The 15,610-nt window shown below is 34.7% G+C and overlaps 1 protein-coding gene across 1 annotated transcript; it reads right to left on the bottom strand.

The window, feature by feature from the left end:
• Positions 1-5,108: 5,108 nt before the first annotated feature.
• On the bottom strand, positions 5,109-15,173 carry LOC109082112 (sterol carrier protein 2-like). Its single transcript, XM_042750777.1, has 5 exons — positions 15,019-15,173; positions 14,322-14,421; positions 11,658-11,787; positions 9,328-9,407; positions 5,109-5,546 (listed from the first exon to the last, which is right to left on the bottom strand). The coding sequence occupies exons 1-5, from the start codon at positions 15,039-15,041 to the stop codon at positions 5,451-5,453; spliced, it is 429 nt and encodes a 142-aa protein (XP_042606711.1). The 5' UTR covers positions 15,042-15,173; the 3' UTR covers positions 5,109-5,450.
• Between the last annotated feature and the right edge of the window lie 437 nt (positions 15,174-15,610).

The raw sequence follows: 15,610 nt of genomic DNA, 5'->3' as shown, positions 1-15,610 counted from the left end.
TGTCACATGCAGAGACGAGCATTCGAACTCAGAAACTGCAGATGTACACAGAGAAAACAAGAGAGGATAGAGAAGTCCTGATCCTGCCAAGGACAAACTCTAATGTTAAAGACGGGAAGCATCTCTCATGTAAACATTTATCACAGTCATTATCTCAGACTGTTGCACTTGCAGACTTTTTCAGTGCACTGAAATGTTTCCTTAATGGCTACAAAAGGACACAATGGGCAAGACAAGAGTCACTGGGGTTCAGCTTCAGTCTGATGTGTGCAGGAGGAAAAGGCAATTAAACAACCTAAAAAACTATGGCACTCACACACACACTCATGTATGTTTCTGTGAATTGCGGGGACTTTCCATAGACTTCTACTACTTTTATACTGACCAAACTGTATTTCAATCAGCACTTCTGTCAAGTATATTTATGACAATTATATTGCATACAGTTAGTGTTGGCGGTATGGTTATGTTCTGGGCAACACTCCACACGCCTGTCCATGCAGCCATGCTTGGACAGAGTGGGGAGAGCAGCAAGACAAACCCCCCTGGGGTACAGAACAGAACCATTATATGCATACATAATTACATTCACAATTACATGTGTTGTAAACTAAACGTGATAGAGAATGCTTCCAATGAAAAGACTGTACAGAAAGAAACAAAAGTCAGATCGGATTACAGGTTCAGTTGGTGGAGTTGGGGTTGGAGGAGGGAGTTAATTGTATGCAGTGATGCGATGGAAGAGATGCTGAAGAATGGGAATTTAAATAGACCGCATGTGATAGGTGTCAACACTGGATTGGTACACGTCAGGAACAGCTGACTGTCGGCTGATGCAAGCTTGACTAACGTGGACTGTCTGAACTAACACGATGCTCAATTTTTTTATTTTTTTTTTTATCCCTGAACCCTAAACCTACCCCTAACAGAAAACCTGTTTGCATTGTTACACTTCCAGATTAACATCATTTGCTATTTTTAATATTTTTTTTCCCTCATACCATGTCAAAAAATTCAGGTTTTACTATCCTTGTGGGGACATTTGGTCCCTGCAATGTAGCATAAATATATGTAGTACACACACACACACAAACTTTATTTTCTGCATTTTACAGCTTGCTTCCTAATCTGGCTTTTAAATAAACCTAAGATATGAATATTGATGACAAATTGCTTATGTTCCTCGTTCAGATTAAATTTCTGCTAACCGGATAAATGTAAGTGTAAATCTAACACATGCATCTACAGTACAACAAACAGGATATTTACGACTTACAAGTTTAACTGAATGCAACTAATTGAATCATTGTTCCTATTGAACAACATTATTTTGAGTAAACTCATCTTGCAGATATCATTTACTTTGAAACCTGTGTTATAGTTTCTAATAACCATATTCTTATCATATAGTTATGCTTTATATAAGTTATTATAAACTTTGTATCATTATAATATTTATAAAAGAATGACAGAACAACAGAACAATAGAATGATAGAACAATAGATAGATAGAACGTTAGATAGAAACATGATCACCTCGTTATTATTTCCTGTCTCATCAAGGGCAGAGCATCATTAACTGTGGATGAAGATTCCTCATGTTACAAAGGTCTTGCAATCCGGGCATCACTAATTCAACACACTGCACATCCTGAAAAGACCATTGATGGTGGAAAAAATCATTAATACATATTTGAGCGCATGTTACAGTGAGTCAGACTCACACTTCAAACCTCTAATGGAAACTTGTGAAACCGGCAAGCATACTCTTCTAACCACCTCCGCTCAGTCTAAACACTTTTTTCTCTCAGACCTATAAACTGGACTGAAAACAGCTGCATTTGTCCAGCAGATCATCTGTGACACAGTGAAGATGAATTTACAATAAACATGAATTATGACTGCAGAGTTTAACAAATGTTTCTTCTCGGCCCCAATTTAAAAGATTTAAAAGGTTAGTTCACCTGAAAAAAAAGGACAATTTTGTCATCATTTACTCACCCTCATGTCGTTCCAAACATATATTTACTTGATTATAACTGATTATTACTGTGTTCTTGATTCTTTACATGTGAAGTGCATAATTTCTGTGGCACTATAGAGTCCTAATTCCTGTGATGCTGAAAATGCAAAAGATGTCCTCAATCTCAGGCCATCTAAGATGTAGATGAGTTTGTTTCTTCATCAGATTTGGAGAAATGCAGCATTATATCACTTGCAGTAGATGGGTGCCATCAGAATGAGAGTCCAAACCGCTGATTAAAACATCACAATAATCCACAAGTAATCCACACCACTCCAGTCCATCTTGAGAAGAGAAAAACTTTTTGTTTGTAGCAAACAAATCCATTATTATGAGATTTTTAGCCTCAAACCAATGTTTCAGGCTAAAATGAGAATCATCTATCCATAATATGGATTTATTATTATTATTATTATTATTATTGAAAAAGTCATTTGGTCAGAATCAGGAGAGAAATATGCACGGATCGAGCACCGTTTACAAGTGAAATCAGTTCAAAACAGCAAACCAATATGTTTGTGAATTTTTAATGAGAGAACAACAGGAAATATGTTTTTTTTCACTGGAGGAAGTGTTATTATGGATTTAGGACTCATTTTGGCCAGAAGCAATGGTTTAAAGTGGAAAAAAAATCTTAATGATGGATTTATTTCTTACAAACATGCAGATTTTTGCTTCACAAGATGTTAACTGACGGACTGAAGTTGTTTGGACTACTTGTGATGTTTTTATCAGCTGTTTGGACTCTCATTCTGATGGCACCCATTCACTGCAGAGGATCCATTTGTGAGCAAGAGATGGAATGCTACATTTCTCCAAATCTGATGAAAAAAAAAACAAAGTCATCTACATATTGGATGGCCTGAAAGTGATTCAATCTTTATCAATTTCTGGGTGAACTATGCTTTTAAACTACTGTAGGATAGAATAGAGTATTTCAACACAGAAGGAAAACAACACTCTTGAGCTTTAAGCGCTTCAGGTGGCCAACACCTGTTTTGTTTTGTTTTTTTTATTATTATTATTTTTCTTTTATGTAAAGCACCTTGAATTACCATTGTGTATGAAATGTGCTACATAAATAAACTTGTCTTGCCTTTTTATTCCTGTGTGTCTGGTGGCTATTATGTCAGACATGAGGAAACAGACAATAAAATTGATGGCTTAGAAATTTATTGCCTCAAAACTCTTCCTGGAGAAGCACAATGCTCCGTCAGTCTGACCGGCGAACACTCCCTGAGGTCAGACAACAGATGAGACCTACAACACACGCTGGCAACCCACTCTGAAACTCGTTTTCCCTTCTTTTTAGCTCTTCTCTCCTCTGAAATGTAGAAAACAGGACACGATCTAAATACCAATATGAGTTTATGAAAGGTGCATTTGAAGCTTGGAGTTCAGCCCTCAGGTGAAGCTACAAGAAAACTATTTCAAAGTGAAGGTCGTTGAGAAACATGGGATACAATACAACTCCTACAGAAAAACACGGGCTTTTAACAGCCAATACACTGTGAAAAACTCTAGGATGCTTTCATGAGAACGAAAATCAACAGCTGCATTTCTAGAAAACATTTATTTCTACATAGCATTTTGCTTTACTGCTTATCCATGTTTACTGTACATTTAAAAGGTTGTTGAAGTTTCAAAGCACCTAGACGTGTGCAAAACTCCACCAAACCTAAACTTCTCATGTCAAGGACTTGTAATTATATCAATGCAAGAGAACTAGAAGGAGCAGAGAATTATATAAAGCTACTTAGTGAAGCAAACAACAACTCGTGTCTTTTTTTTTTTTTTTTTTTTTTTTTTTTAACCATGGTAAGAGGTGTTATATGCATCATACAAAGAAAAACAATCTTAACCATGGTAAAAATCACTGTAAAGTGGAGACTCAAATCGATTACCGGGGTAATGAAAATGCAACAGGAATAAATGAAAGATATAAAAATAATACAATTAATAATAGTATATAAAATTGTTTACTTACAGTTAATATGCAACATATTTTGTTATGAATCTCAACTGATATGCACGATATAATTTCATAATAATATAACAATATGACTAATAATAATATGATACGATAATAAGCAGAACTGTAATTAATAATGCATATAATACTGAAGAAATGAAGGTTTCAAATGAAGGACAGACAGAGAGTCTGATCTGTGGAATGTAGGTCAGAGCTTGTTAACAGTTTCAGGGATTTAGTGTTTCAGCTGAAGTTTTCAAAGGAAAAACAAAAGCGTGGCAGGCTGGACATCGGCCAATAGCTTTGGGTGGAAACGTCTGAGCTTTCCATGAGCGCTGGAACACACACTTACACCAGATCATCTCACGAGAAGAACAAGAAATGATATTCAGGCAAACAAGCTTCAACGTGATCTGAACACTCAGCAAAAAGAAAAAAAGATAAACGTTACACTGGTTTATGTTTTCATGCTAAAGCACTGGCCTCCACATTAGTTGTATAACAGACCTGTAAGCAAATTGAGTTTTTTGGAAAATCCTCTTTTGTAGGCCCTGCTTCCCTCGACAAAACCAACAGTTTTTATTTTTTTTTTTTGTTTTATTAAAAAATTTATTTTATTTATACTTCTTGTTTTTGATAATCAAATTAAACTGATAAATTAAAACAGATACTTCCCATTTTAATGAGAAAGATTAGGTTTATTTAGTACAAAAGTATTTTAGCATCTGATGGGGAAACACTCAAAAAACATTGACGTGACACTACAGTTCTACCTGTGAGAGACTGTCAAACACATCCATACACTGTTCTGATGGATATATTTTTATTAATTGGTGTCTGTTTTAACAAAGCAGCATTGTAAACCTGCTCCTAATAACCTAGAATAACTATCCAGATGAAAGAGAAAGAATCGCAATGCTGTCGTACCATTTTAACAAGACGTCTGTCCATCAAAGCCCAGTGTGTAAGTTTATAGTTCACAGGCACTTTACCAGGCTTCACTACCAATAAACCCCTTCAGAGCAAACAATCAATCCACACACACACACAATTTAAACAGTTGTTGGTGCCAATTAAAGAGGGCGGGGGGACCCCTTGGGGGGGGGGGGAAGAGGGCGGGGGGTTGGGGGCAATCAAGAACATTATTAAAATAGTATTTTAGTAACCATCTATCAGACTCCTGTGATTCATTTAAATAATTCACCCAAAAATGAGATTTCTGGCATCATTCACTCACAAACCCACACTCATTTGAAGTTTATCTTCAGAAAAAGACTAAGAATAGTCGAATGGTTTACATTATGAAATGATGACCAAATGTTTATTTTTGGGTGAACTATCACTTTGCCTTGTTAGAAAGAGGCTCTACAGCACAGAAACTCATTTGGTGTCTGACTCCTGCAGCTACTCTAACAGAGTGAACTGGGTGGGAGGGGCTACTCGAGGCTCCGCCTCTCACAGCTTGGCTTTGCCCGGTTGCAGCTGCAGGTTTTGAAGCTTCATTGCCATGCCCATGTTTCCAGTGATCTTCAGTTTGCCCTGAAAGAACGCCTGCATGAACGAGAGAGCACAAGAGAGTGATTAACATTGAGTTTTTAGAAAACTTAACCTCCTGAGAGAGGATAAGCTATTCATTTGTGTCCCAGAAATTTATTTGTGTCTTGGCAGAGGACATTTGTTTTTGTGAACTATTTTTATGTGACCTTACATGCCGCACTTTAGCGTCTCAAAAACCAAATGCAGGGCTATTCAGACACTCAATGGGGGTTTGGCCATGAAAACATCCTCTGCCTGGTTTTTTAAATCAAATTAACAAAAACAGTGATTTTGTATCTGATTGATATTCAGAATCATTCTTGTGAAAGCCTCACAGAAAAACAACTGTTTATAAAACAGAATATGATTTTCTTTTCAATAAATGCATTGAATTAGTTTTTGTTGTTGTTGTTGTTTTTAAAAACACTTTGGACATCAAAATGAATAAGCAAATAAAAGAAAAAGAAAAAGAAATAAATAATCAAATGTTGTATTAATAATATAATATGGAATAATAAGATTCATATAAAAATAAGACAATATGTATGGTTTTACTGTATGTAGTAACATTGTGTAATGAGTAAGGAATTGAACATTATATAAAAAATGGTTTATGTATGTTAAATGGAAGTTAACATTTATGTGAAAAAGCTGAAAAACACAGCTAAATCAACAAATAAATGCAATACTCTGTAAAATATTAAATATTTACATTAACAATAAATAAAAATACTCTATAAAATATTAAATAATTACATTAACAAAGACAGACTATGTATTATATATACCGCATTGTTTAAGTCACAAAGTAAATATTAAGCAAATCATTTTGTAATACCTTTCATAAACTAGTTCAATAATATGTGGAAAGTTTGGTTTATATATATTTAATTGAAGTTAACATTTATGAGAAGTTAACCTTAGACACCTTAAACACAGCCGAACATGCATACACTAAATGAAGAAATGAATAATAAATACAAAGTCATCCATCTCATGCAGAGGCATAGCACACGTGAATGTTATTTCTATTAAAAAAAAAAATAATAATTAAATCTCAAAATCTTAGAATTAATTTGTGATTTTGTGATGCATGGAAAAACAATTCACAAAAAAAAAAAAAAAAAAAAAAAAAAAAAATACCTCAAGGTACAACGAAGCTCAACAATTCAATTACCCTTCATTAACTGTCGGGTGAATTATCTCATAAACTGCTCTCCAGTCACATAGAAAGACGTGCCGTGACATGATCGTGCAAGATCAACAGCAGGCTTTAATGAGTGCTTTTTTGAAGGGCAGAAATGCTCCTCGCAGAAGGGATGAACCCTGAAGTCATTTCAGTGAGTGCCTCATTAAAGCTTTGTTTGTAAGCGGTGCACAACCACACGCCTCCATCCCTGCTACCAGGAAGCACTCAGTTGGCACTAAAACAGAACGCGGTTAATGACTTCTCGTGTCAGTCTGTTCCCAAACATTACAGAATACAAAACTGAATTAAGGTCGGGTAAATGCATCCAGATTTAACGCAGATGGACGTGACTAAGAAGCGAGTGAGGAAACCGCTTCACTACTCATCCCAGCTTGTGAAACTCACTTTTCCCACTCAGTTTATGAAGGAATGAGAGGAATCTGAATTCAATTACATTAAGATTTGAAGAGAACTGATGTAGATGAAAAAGGTGTAGATGAGTTTTTTTCTTCATCAGATTTGGAGAAATGTAGCATCTCATCACTTGCTCACCAGTGGATCCTCTGCAGTGAATGGGTGCCGTCAGAATGTGAGTCCAAACAGCTGATAAAAACATCACAATAATCCACACAGTTCATCAGTTAACAGCTTGTGATACCAAAGGTTGCATGTTTGAAAGAAACAAGCTGATAAAAACATCACAATAATCCACACAGTTCATCAGTTAACAGATAATCCAAATTTAACAGCTTGTGATACCAAAGGTTGCATGTTTGAAAGAAACAAATCGAACATATTTGTTTAGAGCTGTTTTTGTGCTTGATCTGTGCATATTTCTCTCCTGATTTAGACAAGATGACTTTTTGACTGGAGAAAGCAATAAAGAGACTAAAGGACTCATATTTTAGCCAGAAGCAACAGACTGAAGTAAAAAAAAAAAAATGTAATGCTGGATTTGTTTCTTACAAACACAGCTTTTGGCTTCACAAGATGTTAACTGATGGACTGGAGTGGTGTGGATCACTTGTGGATTATCAGCTGTTTGGACTCTCATTCTGACGGCACCCATTCACTGCAAGTGATGTTATGCTACAAACTCATCTACATCTCGGATGGCCAGAGGGTGATTACATTTTAGCAAATTTTCATTTTTGTGTAAGCTATTCCTTGGGTTTGTGGTGGCGTAATATCACAATTTAACACTAGGTCTAATAACTAATAAACAATAAAGAATGCAAAGGTGGCTATCAGTATTAAGAAAGAAAAACAAGTTGAATCCAAGAAATCATTGCTAGAAAAATATCAATCACTTTAGATTTGAATGCTGAGATTTAAATTGGAAAATAATTGCACTTTCATGGTTATTTCGTTTTTATCAACTCTTATTTCCCAAAAATTAAATAAATATTTTCCTTAAAATAACCTAGTCTCAGGCTGTATGGTGTAAAATGGTGTAAAAATCTGAAGAAAAAAAAAAAAAAAAAAAAAAAAAAAAAACTTTCAGACCTCAACCTTGATGTTCCTCTACAGAGAGACCTTGAAATAGAAAATGTCTTTACATTTCCTTCTTTCAATTGTGAATCACAGATTGACATAAAAAGGCTCTCTCCTAGCTAAAAACAATACCACTTTGAATTCACCACCACATGCAGATCTTAATGCATCCAAAAAACTACGCAGGACAGTGTAAAGGAAAGAAAAACATCTGGGTTCATGTGGGATGAGTCTCTGCGGTACGTCCAAACAGGAAAACTGAAACTAATCAGCCAAAATCGTAATTATAACCATACAAACCACTTGGAAATGTCAGGGATCTGCTTTTTCAGACATTCCAGGGTTCCCACTTTTTTCAAAGTATTATTTCCAGGATATGTTATGCAACCGATGTTTAAAAGTCAGCATGAAACGACATTTGCAACCCATTTTAATTTGACACACACTATTGTTCAAAAGTTTGGCGTAGATAAGATTTTTTTATTATTATGAAAGAAGACTCTCCTGCTCACCATGGCTGCATTTATTAGACTAAAAATCCAGTAAAATTGTGAAATAATATTACAATTCAAAATAACTTTTTTTCTATGTGAATGCATTAAAATGTAATTAATTCCTGTGATCAAAGCTGAGTTTTTTTGCTCCAGTCTTCAGTGTCACGTGATTCTAATATGCTGTTTTAGATCAAAGCTGAGTTTTTTTGCTCCAGTATTGTTTTTCACGTGATGTTCTGATTTGTTGTTTTTTTATGTTTTATGTTAATGTTTTTTACATGCTTTGTGTATTATTTAATGTGTTTCGTTTCAAGTAAAGAAAAACGTTAAAAAAAATCTTTAAATCACTTAAAATATAAAAAAAAATCCTAAAAGAAGCTAAATGAAAAAAGCAAATCTGCTTGCAAGATATTAAAAGTAACTTTCAAAGAATATGACTTGAATTAAAGTTTTATATATGTTTTTCTATTTTTAAAGGGGGGAAAAGAGACTAAATCTGGTTGAATTCATTCTTTGCAGTCTAGCTTGTAACTGAATAGTAGTATAAATGGTTCACATTATTCCACAGACGGGCAGAGGGATTTTTGGCGATTTGTCTGTCTGCTTCATCAGCACTTACGGTCTGTGGATTCATCTTTCCAGTCATGAGGTCCAGCAGGTCAGAGTCGGCCATGGCAATGGTGCAGTCTGCTTTCTTCTCTAAGAAAGAAAAAAAAAACATTTATAAGGAATGGGAACCAGGCCGACACAGCAGCTCAAAACTTGTTGGTTTAGTGCGTTTTGCTCTTGTTACACAATGAATGAGAATCCGGCACCCGTGAGCAGCTTTGATTCTAGTCATTAGACCCCACACACACACACACACACACACACACACACACACACACACACACACACACACCCTTGCACCCGTGAGCAGCTTTGATTCTGGTCATTAGACCACACACACACACACACACACACACACACACACACACACACACACTCTTGCTTGCTTTCATTTCCTCTCATCCTCCACACAAATCTCCTGGACTCACACACACACACACCTGTGAACATCTGTGACCTCGCACACCCACACATCATTAAAACAAATGAGGAAGGTGAGGAAGAGCACAAGAGCTTGCACTACTGGAGAAACGGTGCCAAATGCCTCCAGACACATTCTCAGATGAGGTTTCACTTCATATATCTGAGGGATCAAATCGTGTGTCTTGTTGAGAAGAGGTGCGCCGCTACTTTCTAAATGAACAGAACAGATTTATGCCAACATACTGGTCACTGTTTGAATATCAAACCTTCTGTGTCTTGATCTGAAAAGCACATTTTTAAAGAAACACTTGAAAACCCTCAAATGCAATGGCTCATTGTGTCATTAAAAACGTCATTCTGCTCTTACTAATTCAATTCTTGAAAGGAATTTTTTTCAAAAGCTGTTATTCTATAAGTACTGTTGAAGGGGTAAGTTCACTCAAAAATGAAAATTCTGTCATGAATTAGTCACCCTGATGTCGTTCCAAACCTCTAAGACCTTCGTTCATAGTAAGACCTGCGTCGCAGTAGCCTGCTCTCGATAATGGCTGCAGATGGTGTGCAGGGAAGAAGAATACTTGAATAAATTCATTATTTTTGTTTTCTTTGTGCACAAAAAGTTCTCTCATAGTTTCATAAAATTACGGTTGAACCACTGATGTCTTCTGGACTATTTTAGCAATGTCCTTACTATGTTTCTGGGTCAGAAACATTTCAGTTGCATTGCTGTCTATGGGAGGGTCAGAAAGCTCTCGGATTTCATCAAAAATATCTTATTTGTGTTCCAAAGATGAACAAAGGTCTTGCAGATTCGGAACAGCATGAGGGTGAATAATTCATGACGGAATTTTCATTTTTGGGTGAACTATCCCTTCAATTACGTATAATTTGAATTGATTTAATAAAAGTTTTTAAACAATTTAAAAGCTGTTATTTTAATAGCATTGCTAATTATGTATAATTTGCATTTAATAGTCTTTAAATAACATTTTAAAGTTATATGTTAATAGAATTGTTAATTTTGTATCATTTGCATTCATTTAATACATTTTTTTAATAATTTAAAAGCTGTTATTTTAATAGTATTGTTCAATATGTATAATTTGCATAAATTATAAAGGTTAGAATATTTTAAAAGCTGTTTTAATAGTATTGTTAATTATGTATCATTTGTATTCATTTAATACATTTTAATTGCAATATTTTAAAAGCTACTTCAATATATTTTAATTAAAATACTTCAAAGTTTTTAAAATAGTTGATTATTATGTGTATTGGTATTCATGCAATATGCTTTTAAGTAATTTCAAAGCTGTTTTATTTTAATAGTATTGCTAATTATGCATAATTTGTATTTAATAGATTTTAATTAACATTTTGTTTTATTTTAATTAATATATATATATATATAATATATATTATATATATATATATATATATATATATATATATAAAAATAACGTATAATTTGTATTAATTTAATATATTTTATTTATTTATTCTTTGTATTCATTTAAAACATTGCATTACTATTTTAATATTGTAAATGCTCTTGAAATTATTAATGATTTATTTAAAATCACATTTATATATTTGTTTGTTACTTCATTTCAGTTTGTTAATTGATTTATACCTTGTTGTTTGTGTGTGTGTGTGTGTGTGTGTGTGTGTGCCAAAGCACCAATTAGTTGTTCTGATAACCATTAGCAGTTTTCAGAAGCACACAGGAAAATGTCAAACTCTGGGGACAATAACAAATCTCTCATTCAACCCATGACCCCAAAAAAACAATTTGTACAGCCCTTTTCAAGTAAAATAACTACACCTGGTCAGGATGCGTCCAATCTGACATATTGATGAGTTGGAAAATGTCATCTGTTCAGAGATCAATACTGTCTGCATTTAGAACAGACTCACCAGCATCGTTGTCAACGGAGCCTTTTCCGTTCTTAACATCAACAATCCAAATGGCTTCCTTTCCTCCCGGCCCGTCCTTCACCTTGAAGGCAAACACACCTCCGATCTTCTTCACAAACTGCTCTCCGTCCTGCACACACACACACAAATGTCAAAGAGTACATCAGTTGCACAACCGCCATAAACTCTGTGAACCGCAGCTAAACTTAAATGATGGTGAAAAGATAACTTTTGTTCCCCTCAAACAGAGGGGATACACACACACACACACACACACACACACTTATAAATTTTATAACAACAGTGTTAATTGAGGATAATTGGGCCATTTTTCCCAGACATATTACTAACAAAAAGTGACCCAACTGACCTGAATTCACCCTAATATATAAATAAACATGATATATTTATAATAGAATCTAAGGGGGAGCAGAACCAGAAAATGTTGAGAGCCTTTAGTTTAAGGACCAACTCTCATTATTAACTAGTTGCTTATTAGCATGCCTATTTTTAACACATTGGCTGTTTATTAGCACTTATAAAGCACATATTCTGCATGACCATTTTCTACATCCCTAATCCTACCCAATGCCTAAACTTAACAACTAATAAGCAGCACATCAGGAGTTTAGTTAGGCAAAAGTCATAGTAAATGGTTGGTTAATAGCGAGAACTGGACCTTTAAATAAAGAGTGACCGATTTAAATGTTCAATAACCACTAGGCCACATCTGAAAATTGGTTGAAGTCAATGAGAAAAGAAAAAAAAGTAGCATGAGACTTGATTTTAACATTTGAAAGAGACGACAAAATGCATTTTAACATTTGAAAGAGATACAAAAACATCCTAGCTTTTTCACATCATGAGACTTGATTTTAACATTTGAAAGAGACGACAAAATGCAAAACATTCAGCATCATAAACAGCTGCAAAACAGCACTGAAATGCATGCTATTAACATGAAGCACCTCGCTCAGCCTTCCAGTCTGTGAGAGTGAAGTGTTAAATTTCACCATAAAATTACGCACTGCATTTCAGAGCGTAATGGAGCAAAACTGACTCTGGTTTTTCCCAGAGTCCGTCTGGTTGTGTAACAGGCCGTTATTTGAGTCATTGTTTGGCAGAAGCTGAAATGTGGCTGATGGTGTGGGATTATCAGCGTCTCGGCCGTGTGGAGCTAAACTGGGCAAATCTCGAGAGGGTGCAAGTGTCACAGCTGAACAATAACAAACACACATCATCGAACATAACCACGACTGAACTCGAATTTACAGCCAGAGGCATGGATGAATAAATGAGGGTTAGATCATGTAAACTTTACAACTGTTGTTTATTCACCGTCATGTCATAATTTACAACTAAACCTCTTGCAAATATATTAATGGAGCTGATGCATTCCATTCATTGCAAGTGGATGGCCATTTTTATATTAAGCTCCAGAATGGACCAAAAAACATAAAAGTAGTCAAAATGACCCATATTCCAAGTCTTCTGAAGTCATATACAAACATTGCATATAGGTGGATGGTGGTTTTTATATTTTTTTTTTTTTTTTTTTTTTTTTTTTTTTTCCCACATACACCAAAACTTATGGTATTATCATTTTGTTTAATTCTACAAACTGGTCATAAAGCATACAAATAAATTGTTGACAGCATGATTTTTAAAGAAGAAAAATGCTATTAATTTTATGTAAAGCATATTAAATATATTATTAAGAACTTTTCATTTCAATTTGTGTTATTTAAAAGTCAATAATTTAATTCATTTTAATGTCAAACAAAATGAAGCTGAAAAGTCTTTAAAATATTACATTTTCTCACATAGTATAAATTTGTTTTTATATAAGAAAATGCATAGCTGCTTTTACATTTTAGGAAAAACTCCTAATATATACTCCTTTTATTGTGCTGATTATTTGCTTTTTATAGCTCAATATAAACCCACTTCCCACTATATGTTTTGGAAAATAGTCTCTTATATATATATTTACCAAGACTGCATTTATATGCTCGAAAACACAGTAAGAACAGTAAAACTGTGATAAATTTTTAACAATTCAATAGATTGTGAATATATTGTGAAAAAGTCATTTATTTCTGTGATGCAAAGCAGTATTTAGTGTCACATGATCCTTCAAAAATCATTCTAATATGTTGATTTGCAGCTCAAGAAACATTCCCTCCTGTAATTATTGTTGAAAACAGTTTTAATAATTGTTTTTCAGACTTTCAGCAAAAACATCCCCTTTTATGTTGTAATGAAGAATGTAAATCTGAGGAGTTTGGTACAAAATGAGGTGAACCTAGATGACAAGGCTCTGTCATGGCACCATTTATAATAATAACCAGGTTATGAAAGAGCAGTTTGGGGAAGGGGATGGACACATATGTCACCAAACACATTAAAAGACTATGTGGCACACGTGAAAAGCACCTAATTCTAACTCTCAGCACCTAATAACTTTGTATTCTGAATAAAACCCTCTCACAGCATCCAGCAGGGAAAAGCAGGCCTGACAGAGGATCACTGCTGACATGATTAAAGCTGGGTAATAACACAGATTCACACTGATCTTGCTGTAGCCCTGGGCAGAGATGTTGAGGTGCTTTAACACCACAGTCCATGAATTCAGATAAATGAACCCAGCAGGGCCTCTCGTACCTCATGCAGCTTTTTACTGATCTCCTGGAAGACGGCGTGAGCTTTGAAGTCCTCTAGACCCGAGGATGAGCTGGTCAACAGCGCCTGGATCTGTGGAGAGCTGGGAAGACACAAATACACACACTCAGAAAACATGCTTGACAGATGAATTCACCCAGTAGTTCTTCTGTGTGATCCACGGGAGAAAGTAAGTGCAGGTTTGAAACCAACAGTGTGAGTTCATACTTTTTGGGTAAACTCTCCCTTTAAAGTAAATTTGCACAATGAAAGAATCGCAGAATCCAGTCACATTAATGACCCTTATGTATAATGCGGAATCACACACAATCGGGCAAATTTTACATTTATATCTTTTATATAATATATTGTTTATTTTGTTATATACAGATATAAATACAAGTAGATATGGGTAAAGCATGGTAATACATAGCATTCCCAAACATAATTTCATTAAATGCTGAATTTGTCTTAATCCTGAGAATTAAACTCTAGTAAATATAATCCACTGACATCATTCAAAACACTCTGAATATTGCATAATAGCCTATTAAAAACAGAAATCCATGGCACATAATAACAATACATGGCACACAATCATGGAAATGACCTCCATATGCAGAAACATTAACACACTCTGTGTGATTATTATAAGCACATGATGACTGAAAACTCAGGTCATCCTCATCATCTTCCTCACCTGGACACATGTGGGACTCGCATTGTTGCTGAATATGAACTGCAGACAGACAGGTGAGCAGGAGGACGCTGGCACTCGGACAATCAGAAATACATTTGTATCTGAACGCTACTTCCGGGATCTGTGGCCATGAGGCAGACCTGAATAATCACACACTGATCGAGATGATACATAAGCGTGACTGTTTTATTCGCAAAGTGTCCATGCATTTAGAAGGGGTGCCTTAAAACTCTCCAAATAAATATTTACTTTAATTCGTGTTAGCATATACTTTGATTAGGCTATTTATACATTTTATGTAATCTAAATCAATAAAAACAGAGTTAAAGAACAAATAAATAATGTAATAAAGAAAATAAAATAAAATGTTTATAAATTATGCCACTAACACATTCTAATCATTTATTTGTAAATGTAAATGTAATCGTTGTCCAAAAAGGCTAGATTAAGTTTTGTGTTTAAAGTTTTATCAATCCTTGGGCTGCTAAGTGTGTCTGGACACAAAGGACAGAACATCAAACAATGAAACATCCGGAATCCAGCATTTAAAAAGTCAAGTCTAAGTTTAAATAGGCCTACATAACACAACATG

The sequence above is a fragment of the Cyprinus carpio genome, chromosome B23 (assembly GCF_018340385.1).
Source record: "Cyprinus carpio isolate SPL01 chromosome B23, ASM1834038v1, whole genome shotgun sequence".
NCBI lineage: Eukaryota > Metazoa > Chordata > Actinopteri > Cypriniformes > Cyprinidae > Cyprinus > Cyprinus carpio.
Note: the sequence above shows the minus strand (reverse complement) of the source record. Positions and strands in the feature narration are given on the sequence as shown.

What these genes read in the sequence shown, in the direction of transcription:
- LOC109082112 (XM_042750777.1), bottom strand. Translation starts at nt 15,041, where the DNA reads ATGCGAGTCCCACATGTGTCCAG. An exon ending in CGAGTCCCACATGTGTCCAG is followed by an intron (nt 14,422 to 15,018) that starts GTGAGGAAGATG and finishes GTGTCTTCCCAG; the next exon opens with CTCTCCACAGATCCAGGCGC. An exon ending in TCAGTAAAAAGCTGCATGAG is followed by an intron (nt 11,788 to 14,321) that starts GTACGAGAGGCC and finishes GTGTGTGTGCAG; the next exon opens with GACGGAGAGCAGTTTGTGAA.